The sequence below is a fragment of the Andrena cerasifolii genome, chromosome 5 (genome assembly GCF_050908995.1).
Source record: "Andrena cerasifolii isolate SP2316 chromosome 5, iyAndCera1_principal, whole genome shotgun sequence".
In the NCBI taxonomy this organism is placed as follows: domain Eukaryota; kingdom Metazoa; phylum Arthropoda; class Insecta; order Hymenoptera; family Andrenidae; genus Andrena; species Andrena cerasifolii.
In genome coordinates this window covers 15,990,460-16,014,050 of record NC_135122.1, presented here as the reverse complement: position 1 = coordinate 16,014,050, position 23,591 = coordinate 15,990,460, and the positions used below count along the sequence as shown (strand labels likewise).

Here is a 23,591-nt window from a genome sequence, read left to right as displayed (position 1 = left end):
TCCTATTATTCTATTATATTTATTATAATATCCTAATTTATTTTTTGACATGGTATTGTCAGTTCAGAGACTTGACAGTGAAATTCAAGTCGCTTTATAATACTGTTTAACGCTATTTATTCAAATAGTTATTCAAAGTTAATAGAAAATATTAATTCTATTCTATATTTTCAAAATATATATCCACCAGACTCATTAACTTAAATTTTGTAAATTAGTGAGTCTCGGTTAAATTTATTCCGATGAAACAAAAAATGTTCCTTCTCATATTCTTTCTCTTTTCTTCTTTTTTCCTTTTCCTTAGGGTCCTGTACAGCCCGGAGCTCAGCTCACACCTGCGAAACTAATAATTCTGACTTATACTCGTTTACTCGGCCACCGTAGAATCATCACCAGACACTCGCCGATGCCAAAAGAGCAAAGACACCAAACGGGGGGTGGAGGGGGCTGAAATGAGCGGAAACCAACAGATGTAATTTACTTATATATCTGTGTATTTTATATTGTCGACAAAAAGTAACAATGTACGGTCAAACCGTATAATTTATCTACAACAATCTACAATAGATTACAATATGTTGTCTTGTTCTTGTTGAGGGTTAGAGGGAGGCAGGAATCATTAGAATAACTTGTGGCTTGTGGGGTGAGGGGGGGGGGGGGGTTCGGGACAAAGAGGTTTCTCGGAGGGGAAGGAGGGATCGGGTTAAAAGTGTGGAGGAGAAAGATGGTCGATGCAGGCCTTTCTTCGTTCGTGCTCCGTTAATCGCGATACAGTTGACTGTTTTAATTCTATATTAAATTACTCGGTAGCTTCTAGCCGTACTTGGTACGGAATAATGCGTATATATATACGTGTGTACCTGTGTATGCATGTCCGTGTGTATGTATGTGTATGCATCTGCTTCGTAATGATCGATAACCCACCGCCCGACTTTTCCGTCTGTACACCGTGCCGCGAGTACTCTGCCACTCTCTCTCTCTCTCTCGGTCAAAGTTAAAGTATAAGAAGAACAAAAAAAAAAAAAAATCGGGCGCAACACTTGGCATCGTTGACCCGCATATCCGATGCATTGTTCGCGGATCGTGCATCCCCTCGTCCTTTCTTTCTCCGCCTGCATGTGCTGACGCTTGGATCGTGCTTATCTGGGCACCGCGATATCCTTTGCTCCCAACAGTCGCAGGAGTTACGGGGGTGCCCTATTCAAATCCCCGAAACCGTCGGCGATATCTAGAAACGCTCGAAACGGGGTCCGAAACGGGGTTCATTCGCCGAACAGTGAAGTCGATCTTCATACCTCCCCTCTGCGAGAACTTCCGTCCGAAACGTTCCTCGGTATCACCGAGGATCTCGAAGACATCCGCCTGCTTCGATTTCAACGGGGTGGAGTCAATTGCTCTTTCAGCGTTCGATTTAAAGAAACCCTCGAGAGGGGCGAGCCATTCATTAAAACGGCACTCGCGAATTTAAATTGATTCCGCCTGCTGGGAACCCGAGGGGTGACGCTGGTTCAGCGCTGGGTGGAATTGGGAACTGTTGTCCGGGAATGGCGTTGGAAAGATTATTTCCGAGTAGTGCGAAGTTGAAATTCCAATTCTGAGGATACTTTTATAGGCTTGCCCTGTGAAAGAGTACCGCGACAGAATACACACACGCGGTGGCGCACCCAGAAGGGCCAAAGGCACCCCCCGAAGAAAAAGGAAAACGAAGATTAACGTAACCGCGACTGGAAGTAATTTAAGAGCTTCGTAAAAAGAGAAGAAAACTGGATTTTTTTCATCGAATAAATTTTTCTAGACTTTAATTCTAAACGCCCCTCGAGATTAAAGATTAAATCCTGACTGCGCCACTGCACAGACGTGCCCGGGGATTCCCTTCGCCGTGGAATCGCGTCGAGCGAGAAATAGTTGCCGAGATCCTTTCAAGTTTCGCTGTCGGTACGGTAAAGGTCCTTTTTTCCCAAGAAATTTCCATTCCAAAGGGGTATGTTTTATCCATAGATCGATGCATATTGATGGACGCGTACTAATGAACTGCCCTCTCCGGAAAGAGTCGGCAGCGGAGCCGCGGGCGAATTGGCGGCGGAGTGTTTTAAACCGCGAGCGCGATAAGGAAAGAGGGATGCGTCGCGAAAACAACGTGGGACGGAGGGGGTGATAAACAACGGAGCGTGTCAGCACACGGCAGCGATAGTATTCGGCCAAATGGCTCTTTCGTATCCAGCGCTTGATCCATCGATCGATGCTTCGCCATCGGCGTATCGCTGATCTTTATCGAGGAGCGACGAGGGTTGCGCGGCCGCTAACACAGGCACAGCGATCGGGCGGCGGGTGGAGAGGGAAATAAAATCGAGCCGCGGATAAAGGAACGCCGCGGCCGGCGCGACACACGCGGGCTATATGCGCACGTGCGTGGTCGATACGCGCGCATCTCCGGCAATAACAAGAATCGATAATAATGACAGTAATAATCAACACGGGCAGCTTGTGATGCACAGAGTGTACGCGCAGCGGTGGAAGCGAACGTCGCCAGACACGCTGCGGCGTCGCGAGGTTCCAGGCACTCGTGAACGAGCGCACAGTAGGCGACGCTGATTAACCCTTAACTGGTACCCTGGGGTCGCTCGTCACCCCAAGCACCCGAAGTTCGATGTACAATTTTCGGTTGTCTAAGTTGGTGAACTGAGTTTCTAATTAATTTTAAAATAATAGTTTAACTTTCTACGCTTCTATTATTTTCTACGTTATCTGAGATGAAAATATTCATAGTGGTTGCTCTAGCGTCGACTTTACAAATTTATGGGTCCTTTTTTATTTCGGGTCTGCCACCACCCCAGTATACCAGTCACGTTTGCCCAAAAACAGTATACCAGTTAAGGGTTGAAGCTGGCTTTAGGTACATTAGTCCAGTCGCTGGATCAAGCGAGTGGCTTCGTTGGAAATCGGTCGATGTCTACGCTATTCCAGTCTATTCGGCACCGTTGAAAGGGGTGGACTGTTAGTGGCACGCGTACATGTGCCTGCATGTGTTTTGTAAACACATGTATACTGCTGGGCACTGTTTTTTACCGATCGGTCACGCGAAAAGATAAAACGAAATTCATGCGAAGTAAATAGTGTATCGTTTCATGCGTAGATTGCATTGTTTTCAGTTATTCGTTATTAGTAAACAGAAAAAAGCTAAGACAGTACCTACTAGGGTAAAGCAAACAGTAATTGACCGCGTACCAGTGAATGACCATCAGGCAAAGAAATGTCAATTATAAATTTAAACATTATTATATGTTTATAAATGGAGGGTAGTTTTACTTTTAATATCCTATAAAAATTAGTTGCGCGTGTTAAGCAAACATTAATAAGTACAATTCTTATTAAAAGTACAATTCTTATTAAAAAGTATGCAGTCATTTACAGTGCTACACGTTTTGCATTTTATAATTTTTTTTTTTTAAATTACGATAAGAATAAGTAATTATTTTTACAGAAATTTCAAGAAAAATAAATTTAAATGCAATTTCCACAGTTGTTTTGTCGTTATACATAAATATATTTAAGTGCTAATATAAAAGGTCCATAGATTCAACAATTCGGTCGTTCACTGGTTGGTTTACCCTGCGTGCATTGTGAAGCATTCAAATATCTTAAGTAATTATTGAGAAAAAAAATGGTATAGTTTAGGGTTATTATCCCCATATCATCCTAACGAAAGGAGGGAGAGATTTGAAATTTTTCTCAGTGGGTTTTTTAGGCAAGGAGCATTATTTGAAATTGGTGGTGTCACTGTTTTTCCTATGCTTACCCAGCTAGATCCTTTAAGAATTAATAAACAAGTGACTATTCAAAGCGACAAAGTTTACCGTAAAAAAATGTGTCGCAATAAATTCTCCCTCGTTACAAGTTTTTTTTTAAAGCTGTATGTAAATTTCATGTATTCAAATTATTTACTTCTTGCATGATTTTTAAGAAAATTTTATATACCTTTCCTTGGACATTTATGTTCCAATTAATGTATACGTAATCATATACTCGGCAAAAAATAGTGTCGAGCAGTATACACCCTACTACGCTTAAGCCAGCACTGGATTAAACTGTTAAAAAGCTGGATTGAAAAGTAGACTTTCGATCCAGTCGACACCTGCTGGAACGATGTCACTGTTTACGTTATTGCAGTCGCAATCCACTGCCGAAGCGGATCACCGAAATGTAAACCCAGCTTTACGCAGCGAAAGAGCCTTCTCGCTCCTCCTTTCCCCTCCCGCGCGCTCCGTTGCCGGAATGCTCCCCTCCCGCCGACGTCTCGAGCGACTCCGCGTCCGCACCGCTACGCGCGTTCGTCAACGGAACGTGCCATTTCTCTTCGTCATTCCTCTCGCGTTCCACCCGTTGCCCTTTCTTCCCCTCTATAATCATATCCCTTTCACGCGACGCGAATAATCGATCCGACAACGTTCGAGCGATCCTGCAACTGACCAGAGAAGAGATTTTGTCTCGGTATTATCCTCAGTATAATTCGTTTTTTTGTATTTTCTTTTTCTTTCGTAAGTTACTTCTGCTGCGCGCTTTTGCTTCGTATAACATGTAACATGAGAAATCGTATCTTATTCGTTAAAAGACATTCCCTACACAACACGGCTACGGTAATGCGTCATGGATATGTGCGCAAGTGCGTGTGAAGAATGGAGGGAGGGAGGGAGGGATGGACCCGTGGGGGGGGAGGGGGAGGAGGGGTTGGCGGCCAGAAGGAGAAGGATCGAGGCGAACGGCAAGAGGGGGGAGAAGATGGAGGATCAGAAGAAGAAGAAGTTGGCTGCAAAAAGTGGTGGCGGCGAGAAATTTGGGGCGGTGGCGGGACGGGATACTGGATAAATTTTCGGGGGGCTGTCAGTGTGTCCGCACGTACGCGCGCGTACGCACGTGCGCACATAGGCACACGTTCTTTTTTTTTTTCTCGTTTAAAGTTTATAATGTATAGACTTCTTCTGTATATAATGTTAATCATTGGATTTCTTGTTTTCTGTTGCTTGTTTGTTGCTTCAATTAACTAGCTTCCTCGAGTATGTATATATATACACATAGGTATATGTACAGTACATATGTATGTGAATATATATATAGTCGCTGTTATGTAATAATAGTAACATGTACGCTCGACAAGTGCGCTGACTCTCTTCTCTCTCTCTCTCTTTCTCGTTCTCGCTTGCACGCGGTCTCTCTCTCTCTCTCTCTCGCGCTCTTTCTCTCACACACGCTCTCCCTCTCACACGCCGCTCAGCTTGCCTATAAATTAATCATCTACCTTGTACCGTACGTAACTACTACGCCTATGGTAGACAACAACAAGTAATATTAATCCTAAACTTGTTTCGCCTGCTCTCTCTATGTCGTATTCGTATATGCCGTAAAAATGTTGTATATAATGATATTAATATTGTTTATATATCCTGGTTTTATTGCACGCGGTGTCGACCGCGGCGGCGACGGCGCATCGAGCGAGCGTCGGGCATCCGGCCGATCCTGGACGATTATCGATTCTCGGGAACAATCGCGGCATCGCTGAGCAACGTCTAAGAACGATGGGGGGGGGGAGGGAGGGAGGAGGAGAGGGGAAAGCAACGGTTCGCGGAACTTCTGCAGGGCCATTCGAGAGGTCGAGGGGGAGAAGCTAAGGAAGTAAACAGAAGAGGACAATTGGGACTAACGGAGCTGACCGCCGATCCCCGTCGCTCCCTCGATGCCGATTCCGCCGCGGCGACGTTTTCTTTTTTTTTTTTTTTTTAACATCAGCCTGTTACATTTTCGTTTTGTTTATTTATTTATTTATTTTTTTTTTTTGCGAGATTTTCACTATACTCCCTCTCCCCTCCCCCTTAATCCCGCGTTTAATCCTCGTTGCGCTCGCTCGCGCGCGATCAGCGGTTCCTCTAGGTATAAGCCGAAAGTTCAATCCTGCGTGAGGTGTGAATAACACGTGGTCGTTGGTGCAGCGTCCGCCTCGCCCCCCGCCGTGGAGTGTACGCGCGGCGGGGGCCCGCCCAGGCGTGATCCGTACGAAAAAAAGGGTTCCTATCGTGCGATCGGGACAAACGGAGAAGCAGTGGTCGTCCATCGAGAAGATCGGTTCGCCCCGTTTGCGTATCGACTGGTATCACAAAAAATCGTCAAATCGAACGGTTGTCGAGACCTCGTTGTATTCTCGAGCAAATTGCACGCGCGCGCTGCAATCCGTAGTAAAATCCATAATATTTATATATGTATAATATGTATAATATGTACGTACTACGCGGGCCTCGGTCTAATCGCGTGTACCCTAAATATCCGCGAGAAACAGAATCGACCATTCGCGCGTTCCAATTTAACCCACGCTTTGCCGCCCCTGGCCACTTCGCGCCTCCGAGTTCACGAAAGAAATGGCGACGCTTCTCAGAGGCAAACACCGCTGTGTCTAAAGGCAGAAAGGGAATCTCGCGATTCCCGCCGAGCGTCTCCGGCCCTTCCTCCGCTGCTGAGGGAACGATCGCGCGCCGTTCGGCACCGAAAGGGCGAGAACGCTTTTCGATGTCGCCCAGGCGATGGTCGGGGCGAATAATTTCTCGAAGACCATCGTGTTTGCGCGACGCGAGAGCAACGCTGGATCGTCGACCGACGGCCTCGAGGCGCCTCGGCTGCCGTTTAACGGTTGCGTAGCTTCTTGACCGGTGACAAAAAGGAGGACGCACACGACGACGCATCGGGACAGTCAAAGCGCGCTGGCCGACGCCGCGCGGAACACAAGAGTCCCAAGGTGAAACGAGTCGAGGCTGCGTCACGGGCGCGAAGTGGATACTCAAAGGCAGAGAAGGGGTTAAAAGCGGAACGACAATGACACATATTCGTACGCACGAGCGAAAGAAAGCGTTACCGTAATAAAATCATCCTATCCTCGGACTCTCTCACCCCGAACGTATACAACGTTAGAACCTTTACATATTTATATGCGCTTCTTCTTTTTTTTTTTTTATGTATATAAGTATGTATATGGTATGTATATATATATACACATATACGTATGTATATATACATAATAGTATTATTTATAATCATATTTCACCGTTTATCCGCTCCCACTAAAGGTTCCTCGGTGTAGCCTAGATATCGGCTGCCTCTGTCTGTTTACCTCGTAAAATCCGGATTCCTCAACTACGGTCGTATCCAGTTCTACTACTGCGGCGATGGACGGGGGTAAAACCCTATGTAATGCGACGAATTCAACAACGACAATCATAAAATATATATATATATGCGTGTGTATATATACGTGAAAAAAGAACTGGAACAAACGAGATCGCACGTATATATATATATTTATGTGTATATTAAACGTATCGCACGCGTGTGTGTACGCGAGCGAACGCGCGCGCGCGCGCGCGCGCCGGTCGTCTCCTGTGTCGTCGCTCGTGTGCACGTGCGCGCGTCTTTGTGGTAACTAATCACAAGAAACACGGGCATACGCCGAATATCGATAATAATCGCCCCCGGCGGTCTTTTCACGCGCGCAACGCCCCGCGCGCGCGCACCCACGTCCCTACAAGTATACGGTGCGTGTGCGTATGTGTGCGTGCGCGCGCACGCGACCGCTGGCGCCCGAGGGACCGTCCGACGGGCCCCGTACACGACCCGAAAACAGTATGTATATAATATATATTATATATAATATATATAATATGTATTTAATATAATATAATCTTTTTAATCATATAGAAACTCTGTAACGCTTTGTATCCTCTCTTCCGTTCTCCTAATCTGTACCTTACGATTTAAGTCGCTAGTAATACCGCTAAATTGATCGGTTACCTTTTTTTTTTTATATATAATAATATATATATATAATCGTCAACGTCTCTTTCTCTTTGATATGTGCGTTCGCGCCTCGTCATTGCCAAGAGAATATGTTTTAAGCCATTAAGCGGAATCTCCTTCCCTCCTGTCCTCGTCCGTCATTCTCTCTCACACACACGCGCACACCTCGCACCACCAAGCACTCCCGCTCCAACCCCCCTCCTTCCGACTGGCCGGTTCCTCTCTAACAGACGAAACGATCGGCAATCGGAGGAGCGTTTCTCGGCCAGGCGGAAAGAACAGTGTTGCGTAAATACGATCGACCGACTGGCAGGGAGAGCGAATTTATGTAACCGTTGCATCGCGACAGCGGCGAGCTCTAGCGGCAAGCTTCATGCCCCTCCTACGGCCCGTATCGTCGCCGTGCATCGCGTTCTCCTCGGGACCGCCTCGTGCGCTCTGTGTGCTCCATGTACGTGGAGCTTCGCGTCGTTTTAAGAGCGATCCGGGCGAACGGTTCGACGTCCCGCGATTTTTCGCAGGAAGGGGACAGTTCGTGAATTCGGTCGGGGACTGAGCGCAGGGCCGACGGAACCTGTCATGCAAGTTCCGAGCGGTACTGGGAAATATTGTGAGAGCGCCATCTACTAAAGTAAGCTCTGTAATCGGGTGAATCGCGTTACAGGACTGGTGTCACACAAGTATTGAAATATTGCAATAATGTTTTTGTCATTAAATAGTCTGTCAAATTTTACAAAATCGATCATCAAACAGTCGAAATTCCCAATACTGCCAATAACAGGCGACAACTAACCCGATTAGACTGCTTTAATTTTCGCCACCAGATGGCGCAGCGGAAATAAGGAAATGCCAATAGGGTCGGTAGAAAACTATATCGCACGCTTAGTCGCCAGAGGCCCTGGCACCTCCAAAGAAACAGGAGATTGACGTAACCACGACTGAAGTAATTCAAAGAACTTTGCAAAAGCTAAAAATGAAAACTGAATTCTTATTCTTCGAATAAATCTTACAATCCCCTAATGAATTTCATTGAATTTACATTACAAATATTTACACCCGTTTAATTCGGTTGAAGTGATTCAAGAGCATTGTAAAAAGAAGGGAAAACTGAATTTAATTCGATAAATAAATCTTACAATCCCCTGACGAATTTTATTGAATTTGCATTAGGAATATTTGTATCCCTTCAACTCGGCCTCCCAAAGATTGAATTCTGAGTGCGCTGCCGCTCCCACAGAAAATATAAATACAATTCTCTAAATTTGTTGGTCGGCCCTGACTGACAACGAGCGGATCGCGGGTTCCGTGACGCCGGTGGTGCATCGGCTTGCCGCTCGAGCGACCAGAAACCGAGGTGGCACCATGGTCCGGGATCGATTAACGAAATCTAGGGATCCTCCTCTCTTCGCCGCGGGGTTTCTTACAGCGAACGAGGGGCGAGGAGAAGGAGCTGAAGTTAACCGTGGCATCGTACGAGTGATATAGAATGGAACGGTTCGATAAATACCTTCCCCGTTTCCGCGCGCTCACCGCCCGAAAGAGCGAAGCCTCTCGACCAGCCTAGGTGCTCGTTCCCGTGACACTTTCGACGACAAGCAAGGCTCCACTTAAACGACCGCCCTCGCGTACGCGTATTTATATAAAAATGATTCTCGAGCCGCAAACGTCCGGCCGATCGCAGCGAAGCCCACCGTCTGTGATTTCCCGCGGGCCCTACCGCGATCGGTCCCGACGCGACGAAATCGAAAACTCGATATCCCCGTTTCACCCCCGACGATCTTTATCCTAAAGTATTATAAAGTACAAATTACGAGCGCGATAGCCCCCTCCCCGAGCCTCGGAGTTTCCTCCCAGTCGACCTTCGCCTTATCACGCGATTTCCCGCTCGTCCGTTCTCCCTCCTTCCCCTCCGTGCGCGGATTCTAACGAGAACAACGTAACGAACACAATGTGGAACGAACTCTCGAGCAACTCGAGTTTGGAGAACGGCTCGGGAGCCCGACGAACCACAGCGTGGTAGATCGATGGCAGATGATCGTTGATCCTCGAAGCCACCCCTGAAAATTTTCAATTACGTTAACTACGACCTCCGTGTCTGCACAAGGCTTTGTTTAAGAGACTCCGGGGATAGTGGCCTCGAGCGCCCGAAGCCCTTGGTCGGTCACTGTAGCTCGTGGTTGACGCGCATCTTTGAGTTTCTAGGGTCTAATAGATCCTGGAAGGCAGGATATCGGTTCGCGGTTCGTTCGTCGGGCGCGCAGGCAGCTCGCTGGAGAGGGAGCTTCCAAGGTGCAGGGGTTGGTTTCCCTCGTTCGCGGCCACACCCGTGATGCAGGCCACGCGTCGCTTCTGCGAGAACTGCTCCACGTGCCCACAATCGCCGCGTCCCCGGCGTTCAACCTCGTCCCCTAAGCTTCCACGAACTTTGTACGAATGATAAGTAAACGCTGCTCGTTTCCCGGCCGGTGGAGCGGACTCGGATCGCAGGTTGATCGGTCGTTACGATATATCGGCACGCGCTACGATAACAAATGTTTGATTGGAAACGTTTAATCGAAGCTACGAGACCTCTCCCCCTTCCCTCGTCACTCAGGCGCACGCAGACATTCGCGCACACGTTCTCTCCCTCCCACTCGCTCCTTCGGCGTGGTGCTAAAAACGCTAGATCGCAAAAAAGGGCGCCGTTCTTTCTCTCTTTTTTTTCTTTTTGTTCGTTTAACGTTTTGTTGATCGGTGATCGATACTTCGGGAAGATCGTATTGTGCATTTCTCGCTACTTGCTTCTCTCGCTTTAATCATTTACAAGAACTATTAAGAAACGCCTACGGTCCTATCGGCTACTTCTCGCTAAGGGTTCCATCCCCTCTCCACTCGCTCGTCGTGTCTACGCGCTTTCTGCCCGCTCGATACGGGGACCCACGGTCTCGCGCGGACCCTCCTTCCGTTCCGAGTGCCTCGTGCGTTTCTCGGTCCCGTAGCACCCTCGATCCCTCGTCGGTCGGGGAAAACAGTCTCGCGGTCGGAAGCGTATTAATCGTCGCGGCAGGCTCGACTTCGTCGAGAGCTTTGATCGATCCGAGGGCTAGGGCCTCGATCGGTGGAGAACGGATCCGCGACTGTAGGAGGATCGCTGAAGGCTCTTCTGTACACGTGGAGATCACAGTTGCAGCGTGGGCAATGGTTGCTTCTGAAGAGACTTCGAAGGCTCAAGTGGGCGAATAGTGTAGGTAGACGATAAGGCTGGCGAGTAGACGGGGCGCAGCTAGGTAGAGGCGCGAGAGAAGTCGCATTACCCGCGACCTGAAACGTCACTGGGGCAAGTAGGGTTACTAAATGGTATCCAGAAGGAGGGCGTCCTCCTTTCTTTGACTGAAATGCAGTGTCCTCCTATCACCTAAAAATGTCCACTCGCCTTGGCTTTACCTAGCAAAATTCCATCACTATTTATCAGATCCAAAAATAAAAAAGGAGGACAATCTAGAGTGAAATCATTTGAAAAGGGGGACGTCCTTCTCCAGAAATGAAGAACAAGGACAATTTAATCGTTCGGAAACGAGGACGTCCACCTCCAAAAATGAGAAAGGAGGGCAATCTAGTCTGAAATCGTTTGAGAAGGAGGACGTCCTTCTGAAAAATGAAAAAGGGGGACAGTCTGTTCTTAAATCGTTTGAAAAAATGAAGATATCCTCCTTTTCAAACGATTTCAGGCTAGATGCTCCTCCTTCTTCATTTCTGGACACGGTAACCTTAGGCAAGGGGAGTCCTCCGCTCGCTCCACCCGACCTGCTCCAACAAATTCCGCCGCGTACCTAACGAAGAACGCGAACGACAGAAATCGCGCGATTTAAAAAGTAGGATTTCTCGGAGGATATTGGGTGGGACGATCGGACGACTCCACTTGCCCCTGTGACATATTCCAGTGGGTAGTGGGACTTCTTTCCAGCTCCCAATAGTATCTACCCCCACTTGCTAGGTGTTGGTTTCTCCTTCCTTCGAAGGGCTTCCTCTAATATCCTTGCAACAGCTTCACCGTTTCGCTGGTCAATACCGGTCGCCGCGACCCACGCTGAATATTCCCTCGGAAGCTCAATCATTCCCGGCGCAACGAACCCAGTGCAACAACCCTTCCATCGACTACGGGTCGAGAACGCTTGGGTCCAACAGCAACGAGCAGCCGCTGGCTGGCGAGCTCGATGCCCGTTCCTCGTCCAGATCCGCGTCGAGAAGTATACAAAAGTACGGCAACGTTCGAAGTACATGCGAAAGTGAATCTCGGCTGAGTACGCGTCCATCATCCTGCTTCCCCTACCGTAATCGCTCGCCTCCTCCGCGACGCGGCCACCCAGCGTCACCGAGCGCGCCGCCGTTCCTCGTCGTTTTAGTAAAAAGCTAGGCCGCTGTTAGGCGTTCAGGCGGTACCTTCCCATGAACAACAGTCACACCCCCGCCGTTACCTTCGTGCCCTTAACGTTACTCGTTATCACGTCGCAGCTACCCCTTACGTTACTCTACGCGTGAAACGTACGTATTGAAACATTTCATTTAAATATGATACAGAAGTCTGTCTTAACGCGAATTAAAAATCTCTTGCATTCTCTCCCGTTGTCACATTCACGCCCGTCGTCGCCACATCTGTACAACTGTCCCTCGCTCTCTGTCTCTCCTCGCTTGTACACGTAACAACGATAATAATAATAATGGTAATAATAATGATTCAACATTGCCTAACGGGTGTCACCGTAGCGAGTCGTAACGTGACATCGAAAACTCGAAAGTATGGTAGCGAAAAAATAGCTTAGCGAGTATCGGCGTCGACGCGGGACCACGGGCCACAGTCTCGCGTGGTTCCGTCGCTGGAGGCTCCGATCCTCGGTCCACCGACCGAGGCCGTTATCCACCCTCCGTGATCGCTCGCGTCGCTGCCTTGTCCAGCGCGCCGCGCGCTTCTATCCGCGGCGCAGGGTCGCGTGACCGCTCGACCGCGAGGTGAACATACCGTCGAGAGTAGGTGCAGAGCGAAGCGTCGCGGGTGCTCGATTCGCTAGGGGGTTCGAGCCAGGACCTCGCGACCCCGTCGTCGCGAGCGCGCGTCCCTTCGTTAGTTTCCTCTACCGCGTTTAGGAAGGTCGATTAGAAAAGATCGAGTTCGTTGCCCCTTACGCGGACTAGTTGCTGAATAAGTAGAGTTAAATCGAGGTTAAAAAGGAGCGCGCACGGAAGGGGTGGCGCGCGTCCCGGGCGGAGGATCGTTCGCGGAGCGAGGGTTGGCTTTTATGGCTTTAGAGTTCGTGGTACCTAGACACAGCGGCTTGGGAAGCTCGGCAGGACACCCCGAGCAACCAGGCCAGCAAATTGCACTTTGGTGGACGAAGGACACTCGACTTTACCGCCCTCGTTTCCGCGATCCATGTCTGGGACGCGTCCGTTCCTCGTGCGCGCGCACGGACCGGCTCTGGCGATCGGTAGGATTCGCATTTAGTGGTGGAGATCGCTTTAGATCTCTCTCAGACAGCGGCGGATTCAACGGTCAGCCTATAAGGAGCAGTTGCCGCCTGGGCCTCGGCCGAAATGCCCCCCTCAGGGGTCCCATTTTCCAAGAAAAAGTATGATTTTATCCAAACACTATTTCTTTCCTTTTGCTCCCCGTAATATCCAAACCACGCGCGAATTTATCTGCAACTCTGCTGCGTATACAGAGCCTCCCAGAGCGTTCGCCGTCTGGGCCGTTCTCCTTAAATCCGCCCCCGCTTTGAGAGGGAAGGTCCGAGCGACAGGGCGCGTCCGCGGCAGAGTTAAAGTATGTAGCTAGAGTCTACTGTTATAGGCGAAAAGAGATTTGGTTTTAGAGAGAGAAATGAGCGAGCGGTCGGTCCATCCGTCGTTCCGCGCGAGAACGTCCACTCGCGCTGCTTCGGACGGGATCGTGCCAAAGAGTCGATGGGACTCGGGCGAGAGATCGCGGGGACGGGGTCGGGGATGGTGCGCGTTCCACGCGATGGCGAGACTCATTGTGATCGTCGGCGAGACGAGTTTGGCAGTCCGACTAACGCCACTGGCAGAGTCGCGAGTCGAGGCTTCTCAGCATCCGACCGGGTATCCGTCCGCCCCTCGTCAGACCCGCGCCGAGCGTCCATCGGCTCCGCCGGGCAGTCCGACGAGTGGCGTCGACGCGCTCGATGATCTTGCTCTGAATCGCGAGCGCGGAACTAGGACAAGTGTCGCGGAGGAAGTAGTAGTAACAGCAAGACGAAGAGATAGGTGTAAGAGTGGCGTAAGATCGACAAGTAGAGTAAGAAGAAGAGGAGGCAAAATGGGAAACGGCTGGATCTCTGGCTGCTATAGTTTATACAAAGTAGACAGTGAGGCCGCGCGCGCGATCGTTGGCACGATCGGGGCCGACGCGCTCGCTACGGCTAGAATAAGTCCGGCGCCCGCCTCGGGATCGGTCACGGCGAAACGCGACCGCCGCGGTGATCCTTAAACCAGACGAGTATTTTGTTTCAGGTATTTCAAGGTTTATACAATATGTACAACGTGTTTCGACTAGAACAACAAACGCTTCGTTAGAACGCCCGATTGACGCGCGAACGGAACCCCGACGGTGCGTCGGGGCTTCCAATGGGGGTGGGGGAGGGGGGAGTGTAGGGAATGCGAAGGGAACGGGGCGAGCGCGTCAGCGGTTTTCCGGTATAGTTATCTCGGGAAGGCTGTCCGTCCGTCGCTCGATCGACGCGAGGCGGACTGCTCGCCGACGACGATGACGGTGACGGTGACGGGGCCCGCGACTGCTCGTCCATCGACCGCCCTCTCTGGACCACTTCGCTCGCTGGCCGCGATCCGGTCGCGCTCCTAGGCCGGGCAGACCAGGTACTCGTACTCGAACATCAGCGAGATGGCGACGAACACGAAATAGAGGAGGAACATGGTGAAGCCGAGGCCCTTGTTCATCCGCCAGTTGAAGCAGGCGATGCTCATGATGACGAACAGCAGCATGCAGAACAGGATCGCTATGCTGCACACCATGCCCACGGAGTTCACCTCCACGGGCCTCCCGTAGATCAGGCCGTACAGCAGCCACGGCACAGGAAGCCTGTCGACAGAAAAGCCCACCGGAAATCCAGCCTAGTTCCACCTTCCGTTTCGCGCGGGACGTTCTTTTAGATATCGCGCCCGGGCTGTTTGCCTGGAATCTTAGGGTACGTTCGGTGGCGCGCTCGGAATTTAATTCGATCGTTGGAAAAATTATATTCCTTTGGTGGGTTTATAGCGGAGCTGTGATAATAGTACAGTTTCAGTAGTGTAAGGTTTCGCAAAGGTGAGCTACCTATTTAAACGCGACTGATTCTGAGGAAGAAGTGAAGAACTGGTAGGAAACACCGTAAGTGCTAAAATTAAACAGAGAAATTTTAGCGGAAAATGGTCTACGTGCCAATGGTAATACTAGTGTTTATAAGTCATGCTACCAATAGTGTTAAAAGATGGTAAGGTGGGCATTAGGGTGGCTAGAGACTATATATAGTACAGAGTCTATATACTCGATCCCAAATTTTCAGGAAACATTCATGACATATCAAACACTGAAAATAAGATTTTTTTTTATCTTTTCGCATATTTCGGTACATGCTCCCCCCCTTAAATGTTTAAAAAATAGTCCTCGAAAATAAAAATTCCTTTTCTTTGTTCGTCTTCAAAAATAAAAAGTGTTCCAGAAGCATTTAAACTTTCAAAATTTCAGGAAAATAAGTTTTTATTTTAGTTTCTCGGATTTTTTTCGAAAACCGTTTGTCGCACGAGAAAAAGCAATACAACATAAAAGATGCTCCTTGTCCGGATCTACAACTTTTGTTTGACATATTTTTCTATTTAATCAATAACTCGGATGATATTATATATTATAAAATCGACTGCGCGAGCTGTTAAATAATGATTTAAATAATTAAGGGCCCAGGAGCACCCTTCCCCTTTATCCGATCGAGCTCAAACTTTACACGGATTTTTTTAAAATTATTTCGAACTATTCTGGAGGGTGCCCCAAAGAAAATCTCGAAGAAAAATTTGACCCAGACTAAATAAGAGCCACCCTAGTGGGCACATACAGGGTTTTCACCAAATACAAATCTATTTCTCACGAATTCTACTATATTAATGCAAAAAATAGAAAAGTTTATAATGTATTCGGCTACTGTGTACTTAAGCATATTTAGTAAAAAAAAAAAGTTTCGCAAATAATTTAAAGTCAGGCAAGTTTCCTCTCTCTCTGAAAAAATTCGATTTTTGGCACATACAGAGTTTTCTACAAGAACTCTTCAAGCTTCAATTATTACCATCTCCTCACCGCCGGGCGGTTCGCGATCGTTTCCTCTTACCATTCGCAAGAGGTCGGCGAAATTCCGAACCGAAAACGCGATGTTCCGTTAAAGCGACAACAGCGGACTTGGTTCAGCTCGTCATCTAAGAAGTCCTTCTCGTTTCTCCATCTGCAGACCCTCGACAGAGAGCACGCCACCGCCCGGGCGCGGTTCCCAAACGCGCTCTTACGCGGCCGCTCGTTAATTCGTGGCGAGCTTTCGAGAGCAGAGAATTAAAGCAAGAACCGGGACAGGGCGCACTCGATAAATCCCGTTCGGCGGAGCGGCAGCCGGTCGGGCATTATTTTCCCCTCGGACGCATTTTAATCGTAATCCTCGAGGTGCAATCGCGCCTTACGCGGAAAATGTATGCGCCTTTTTACCCCGACTGGCAGCCGCGGGAAGCTACGAAAGCGGCGAGGGAAGCGCTCCGCTGCTCTCGGGCTGGGCGGTCTGCCAGCTGGCAGCCAAACCCACGGATGCGTGGAACCGAATCGACCTCCGATCGAGTCGATTGCCGAGCCGTCGCCAGGAAATCATGCGTGCGCACCCGTACCCGCGTGCCTGCGCGGCTCTGCCCGCGTTTCGCAAGATCCTGCCGACTTGATCTCGATTCATCCAACGAACTGTCGCGCGCGCAGAGTCGCACGCACACACACGGCTGTCTCTGCAAACACGGAACGCTACGGGATTGGGGGCGAGGGGCCGGAGGAGGGCGTCGTTTCATTCGCATCGGAAAAATTCTACCGCCGGACGGGGGACAAAGCTCTGTTCGCGCTTATTGCATCTGGGACGCGAACGTCCTCGCGTTGGTGCGTATTGGATGACGTTACCGACTTTAGTATCACCGTCGGGCCGTCATTAACGATATCGATTGATGCTGGTCGCTGCAGGTTGAAGCAGAATCAACTGGCCACTTAAAATCAGCCGGGAACTATCTCTGTCGCAGCGTCTGACTATCCGTGTGGGTCTATCACTTGCTCGTTCACCCCGACCGTTGGAGAGCGGAATAAAGCTCTTCGAATACGCGGAACCTGTCCCTTAACTAGGCGAACCCGGGGCCAACGCTCGGAACGATCCAGGACCACCCTCGAAGATGCACAGAGTGAAGATGTCGAGGGGTCGTGACCCGCGGCTGAGAAAAGGAGCCGCGCGTGGCCTCCCCGGACGGATCGTCGTCGGGAAATGATCGGCGCCTGGCATCCCTGCCATTTCACGCGCCAACGATATAATAATACAGAACGGGAGGCCCGGCGGAACGAACGGGGAACGCCATTACAGGGAATAGCGGGGATACTTGAATGGGCTGGCGCAACGACCAATTTTCCGCGCCTCTCCTCTTGGCTCTATCCGATCGCCGGTGAAATTCCAATTTATACGTCAGCGCGCCGTTCGAATCCTCCTCGCGCAATCAATGGCGACGGACTTCCGACTCCATTTTTCGCGAGTTTTCCAGCAACTCGGTCGCGCTGAAGTTCGACTCGCCTAGCGGGGTCTCTCGACGTTTCTGGGGGACTTAGTGGATGGAAAGAACTCGGGCGGTCCAAAGTTTCGAAGATCTGGTAAGTCTCGGAGCGTTGGAAGTTGTTCGTTTAATCGCGGCTAATTTAAATGTGCTCCAGCTGCCGTGAAATGGATATTTAAATCTCTGGGAGAGCGTCTGGTGCCGCGGGGAGGGTGACACCAACATGTTTCTTTAAGCGGGACTCTGGTGCGACTGCCTGTTTTTCAAACGACATCTTCGGGAATTTATTTAACAAAAAGTATCAGTTTATGCTGCCTGGCGACTTGCCTGCATATAAAGGCATGCTTGAAGTAACACTCAGAATTTTTGGGGGCTTCTATATCCCATGGATATAGTACGTGGCGCCAGGTTGTTAAGAAAAAATCTTTTCCAACGGGCGACGGTGTGGGGACTGTTTTAATCAATTCAAAATGGAAAAACTGATGTTTATTTGCTTTATTACGTTTGTCGCTGTGGTTGGAACTCCGGGCGAGTTTCTGTCTCACAAACAATTAATTTTGCAGAACGAAAGCAGCTAAGTTTTTAGCAAAAGTCCAACCTTTTCTTTCAGAATGCTGTGCACTCTGCAAGTTTTTATTATTAGGGTGCCTCTGTGGTTGCAACCATAGCGACGGCTATAATAAAGGAAATAAACCTTAGCTTTTCCATCTGGATAAAATAAATAATATCAGTATTGCGTAGCTTTAATAACCATTTTGTGTTAGGTCGACCGACTGCCCCGGAGTTGCCCGAACGTCAAAGCGATTTATTTAGGGAGTCGCGGAGCGGTATCTATGTTATCCAATTAAATGCATTGTGTGTCGGGTACGTGTTTCCGATATTTCCAATAGCGGCCAATCGCGAATCTGTCGGGGGATCGTTTCTTTAGTCCCTTTCAAGAAGTAATCGTTCCGAACGTCGGGCAATTTCCGTTCCCCGAAGACACCCGCTCGCGCTCTTCCTCGCGACGGGATCGATCGCGAGCCTTAAAGAAACTCCGCGTGTTATCCGGCACGCGAAAGGAAAAGCATCGCGACGCGTCGCGGCGCTGCACCGTCTCGAGGATCCATCCAGACGAGTACACGCGCCGTCTGTTACTTGCCGCTGTTTCAAACTATTCATTTAAGCTCGCTACTTGCGTACAATACCTAACGGTTCGTGTGCCACCTCGCAGAGTGCCATTCAAACGCTGCACAGTAGTTTGTGAGTCGTCAGATCGACGATTTAATTCCTCGCGATGGTGGCAGGCGTTGCAATAATTCTGCTCGAATTCTGTTTTGTCGGTTTTATGCCGCGAGTTCAATAAATTGTACCGTTGGATTCAAAGTTGCAAAGGATGCTGCCAGTGCCAAAAATCGGTTTCGAGAAAAGTATCTTTAAATATTACGAAGTTAGATATTTTTTAGCGAATTTGTTGTAAAATTGTCTGTAATATTTTTTAAAAAATTGATATAGGTATGTCCTTTGTAATTGCATCGTTGCAACTGGAATTACGTAATAAATTAATCAGTGAGATTAATTATAATTATAGCCCTCTCGGAGAAATATAGAAAACAATGTTGTTTTTTTTCAAACATTTTTTATTATTTATTTAATATCTGCATAATATTTGAAAATAGTATAGAATTAGAATCACAGTTACTCAACATCGATCCACAAAATTTACCACAGCACTGTCAATTTTAAAGATACGGCAATGAAATTTAGAGGACATGTGTAGGGAAGAACGAGGAATTTAATTACGCGTTTTATGGAAAAGGGGTGCTCGAGTGTCCTTGAGGGATGTTCCTGCATCCAACAGTACAATTACGGAGCCGCGGCTCGCGATTTTCTACCCGATCCTGAACGCGCCACGTAACGAAGCAAGTGACCGGATTTTTCTGGAATAATTGCCGGCGTTGTCCGACGAGGATCGCTCGGGCATATTCGAGCGCGATGAGTGCCGGCTAACGAGAGATTCCACCAGCTCAAAGTGACGTAATCTTATTACTCGCGCCTTAACCGCCCTCGGAAGAACACCCTGCTGGCCATACCGAGCAATCTCCCGAACTCGACCGTAACGTAAATTCGCGTAATTGTCTATGAAACGGATCCCCTGAAAATCGGATCTCCCTTCGTCGCTCGTGAAAGATACAGCCGGGGCTATTCGCGGCGGAAGTTTCTCTGAAAAATCGGGAGAGAAACGGTTCGCCGGGTGCCGAGGAAAGGGGACGGGAGCGTTCCTGCAGTGTATTCTCAACATTCTTGTTTATGATGGCTCCTAAAATAACGATCTTGACTTTAAAGGCACTCGGAAAAGCGTGCGCCCTCGTGAAATATAGGTCCTGTCCCTAAAGCTCGCTGGAGCGTTATCTGAACGCTGGAATGTCGCAATTGTTTCTCGCGTTTGGGTACGTCTGGCCACGGCGGTCTTGGTTCTTCCGCGGAAGTGGACAAAATAGAAGATTCCTCGCGAAGGAGGTCGGATCGATGGCGTGCGAGGGAAGAGGGTGCTCCTTAAACGCGCTTGTTTCGCGGGCATTAGGAGCTCGCGTATAGGGTCGCGACAGAGTGTGTCTGTCTCGTGTGAAAATTGCCACAACCGATGCCCTCGATAACGCGACGCGATGGCCGCTTATAACCGAGCCGCGTAAATCCATACGCGACCTACATCCGACTGTGCAGAAAACAAATACCGACGAATTATCTCGTCGAGCCGGGGGAACGGAACCCTAGCGATTAATGGCTGGAATTGCTTCTGTGTGACTCGATAAAGTTAAATCGTCAATGGTAGGCGAAATACTGGAGCGATGACGTACGAAATTTTTGATGCAACGAATTTACAGATTTCCAATGGACTACCAGATTTGCGACGGATTTCTAGATTTCCAATGAATTTCTAGAATTTGCAACGAATTCATAAATTTGCCACGAATTCATAAATTTGCCACGAATTCATAAATTTCCACCGAATTCCTAGATTTGGGATAGATTTCTAAATTTGCAACGGATTCCTAGATTTTAAATCAATTCCTAGATTTGAAGTCGATTCCTAGATTTGAGATCAGTTCCTAGATTTGCAACGAATTCCTAGATTTGCAAAGAAATTCTAAATTTGCATCGAATTCCAAGATTTGGAATACATTTCTAAATTTGCAACGGATTCCTAGATTTGAAATCAATTCCTAGATTTGAACTCGATTCCTAGATTTGAAATAAATTCCTAGATTTGCAACGGATTCCTAGATTTGAAATCAATTCCTAGATTTGAACTCGATTCCTAGATTTGAAACCAATTCCTAGATTTGCAACGAATTCCTAGATTTGCCAAGAATTCCTAGAATTTGCAATGAATTCCTAAATTTGCACCGAATTCCTAGAATTTAAAATCAATTCCTAGATTTGCAACGAATTCCTAGATTTGCCAAGAATTCCTAGATTTGGAATAAATTTCTAAGTTTGCAACGAATTCCCAGATTTGCAATGAACTCCTCAATTTGCACCGAATTCCTAGAATTTAAAATCAATTCCTAGATTTGAAGCCAATTCCTAGATTTGCAACGAATTCCTAGATTTGCCAAGAATTCCTAGAATTTGCAACGGATTCCTAGATTTGCCGCGAATTCCTAGAATTTGCCACGAATTCCTAAATTTGCACCGAATTCCTAGATTTGGAATAAATTTCTAAGTTTGCAACGAATTCCCAGATTTGCAATGAACTCCTCAATTTGCAACGGATTCCTAAATTGCCAAGCCAAAGAAGAAAAGAAGATCGAGTTCCACTAATCAGAAGGAGGACGTTCCATGATCGCAACAGAGATAAATTTATTACCGCCCAAGTAAGTTCGCGCGAGCTTTGTCCCCCGTAATGACGGGAGCAAACGGGTGTGGAGATTCATGTGTGCTCACCCAACGGTCACGTCGAAAATGTTGCTGCCGACGGAGCTCGACACGGCCATGTCGCCGAATCCTTTTCGCGCGACGATCACGCTGGTGATCAGGTCGGGGATGCTGGTGCCGGCGGCGAGGAACGTCAGGCCCATCACTTCCGGTGGTATGCGGACCGTGTCGCCCGCTACGTTCGCCCACCAGACCATCAGGTACGAGTACGCCGCTATCCACACGATGGACCCGATGAACGTCACCGCGAACAGCTTCTTCCCTGGAACAATCAATGGATCGGACATCACAGTGCACCCTTCTAAAAGGTTCAAGCCCTTTCCATCGAACGCGGGAACTCTGAACGCCTCCCTTTCCCAAATGGGTGTGAAATCTTTCGTGTTCCTCACCGACTGGGAAAGGATGTTTTCTGAAACGAACCTTGAAATATGGTCCTTCCTTCGCGAGAACGAATTTATTTACATAGGGGTAGGCATCCTTTGGTAAGAGGTGCAATTACATCGCAGAAGATGTAGTATAAGCAAACGCAAAAGGAATTAGACAGAGTTGTTGCGCATTAAACTTAAGAAGGTATTAGGTTGGGGTTAGGTTTCTCCTCGGTCCCGTCTCTCTGAGTGGCCACGATGTTTGGTTGTGCAGTGGCGGCTGGCCCGCTCACTATGTGCTTATGTGTGTATGTGTGTGTTGTCCCGGTATCAGTGTACTGGTGTATGTTTTTATTTATTGGGAGTTGTTTTGAACTCATGGCCCCACCTTGAGGCCCCCCGTGCCTAGTCACCTGGCCGGTTTGTTAGTTTTAATGCTTTTTAAGCGTTTCTGGATCTGTCAAATGCGGGGGAGGGGCGGTTGGGTGTTTTTTAAAAAAAAAAAAAAGGTCGGGGTAGGTCTGGGTTAGGTCCTCTTTAAGCACAACGCGCAAAAAAAAATTACACAGTTTTTACCCCTCAGTATTATCCACACAGATTTATTAACATTTCAGTGAGTCGCAAAACAAAACTCAGCTATATATAATGATAATTAATGGAGACATGCGTCATATTGTAAAGCGTGCGCAAAAAAGTTGCCTCAGGGTACGCACGATTTCGGCCATTCCGCTGATTTGAAAGAAAAAGCCCAAATTATTATATGGCTGAAATATTTGTCGCAACTTACTGAGATGTTAATAAACAGGGCTGGATAATGCTCGCCGCTAAAAACTGCGTAGTTCTTTTCTGCGTTGTCCCTAAAGGAAGGCAAAAAATCGGCCTACTAGACGAGAATACCCCCTTAAGGGTTGGTTCTTGAAAGAACCACGCCGGTGTTTAAAAAACAGTCCACAGCGCGACAGAACTTGTTGGCTAAGTTACGCAAGCAATCAGTGAAGTTATTCTCACCGAAAGCAGAAGTGTGGCGTAACCGGTGAAAAAGCGGAAATTTCCTGAAACTCCCGAGCGGAGCGTTAAGTTTAAATAATTCGAAAATCGAAGAACAGTAAATATCATGGATATTATGAGATCGTATTCGATGCTGCATTACGTGCACGATATCCGCGTGCCACTTTCGCAGCCAGATGTGGAAATGCACCCCAAGACCTCTCCCCTTGGCGGTTCCAACGCTCGCGGCGAGTAGAAGAGATCAGCCACGTATCAGACGGGAGGGATCTTGTATGTATCGAGGCGCGCCACGCCCAACGCCTTGTATCGCGATCATCCAGCGTCAAAGGTCGACTATCTGTGATTACATTGGACAGTCGGACTCCCCTATCCCGTCGATATTAAAATCGCTCGCTTCGCGGGCAAAGGTATTTCTATTTCCATCGACCCGTGAGCTGTCTGTTCTAAGAACCGGCCGCGGAAGGGCGAAAGCCGCGATTAAAGCAGACACGCGGATAGCAGCGTCGATGAAGAGAAGGGCGGCTAGCGATCGGGGAAGAATGGGAGCCGCGAAACGTTTGGCGAGCTCGCAAACTGGCGAAACCGCGGAAAGTAGACCGCGGATCCGCGATATCTGTGTCTCGAGCGGGTTGTTCCGTTCGCTCGGCTTTAACC

At 48.4% G+C, this 23,591-nt stretch overlaps 1 protein-coding gene across 5 annotated transcripts in view; it reads right to left on the bottom strand.

Moving 5' to 3' along the window:
• Nucleotides 1-473: 473 nt before the first annotated feature.
• Nucleotides 474-23,591, bottom strand: part of Nckx30c (solute carrier family 24 member Nckx30C) — an 85,262-nt gene continuing 62,144 nt past the window's right edge. For all 5 annotated transcript variants that reach the window (XM_076812529.1, XM_076812531.1, XM_076812526.1 and 2 more), the window contains 2 exons: nucleotides 21,574-21,826; nucleotides 474-14,923 (listed from right to left, as the gene is read on the bottom strand). In XM_076812529.1, the coding sequence (XP_076668644.1) occupies nucleotides 14,683-14,923; nucleotides 21,574-21,826 (494 nt within the window). In that variant the 3' untranslated portion in view covers nucleotides 474-14,682. The remainder of the gene's footprint in view (nucleotides 14,924-21,573; nucleotides 21,827-23,591) is intronic.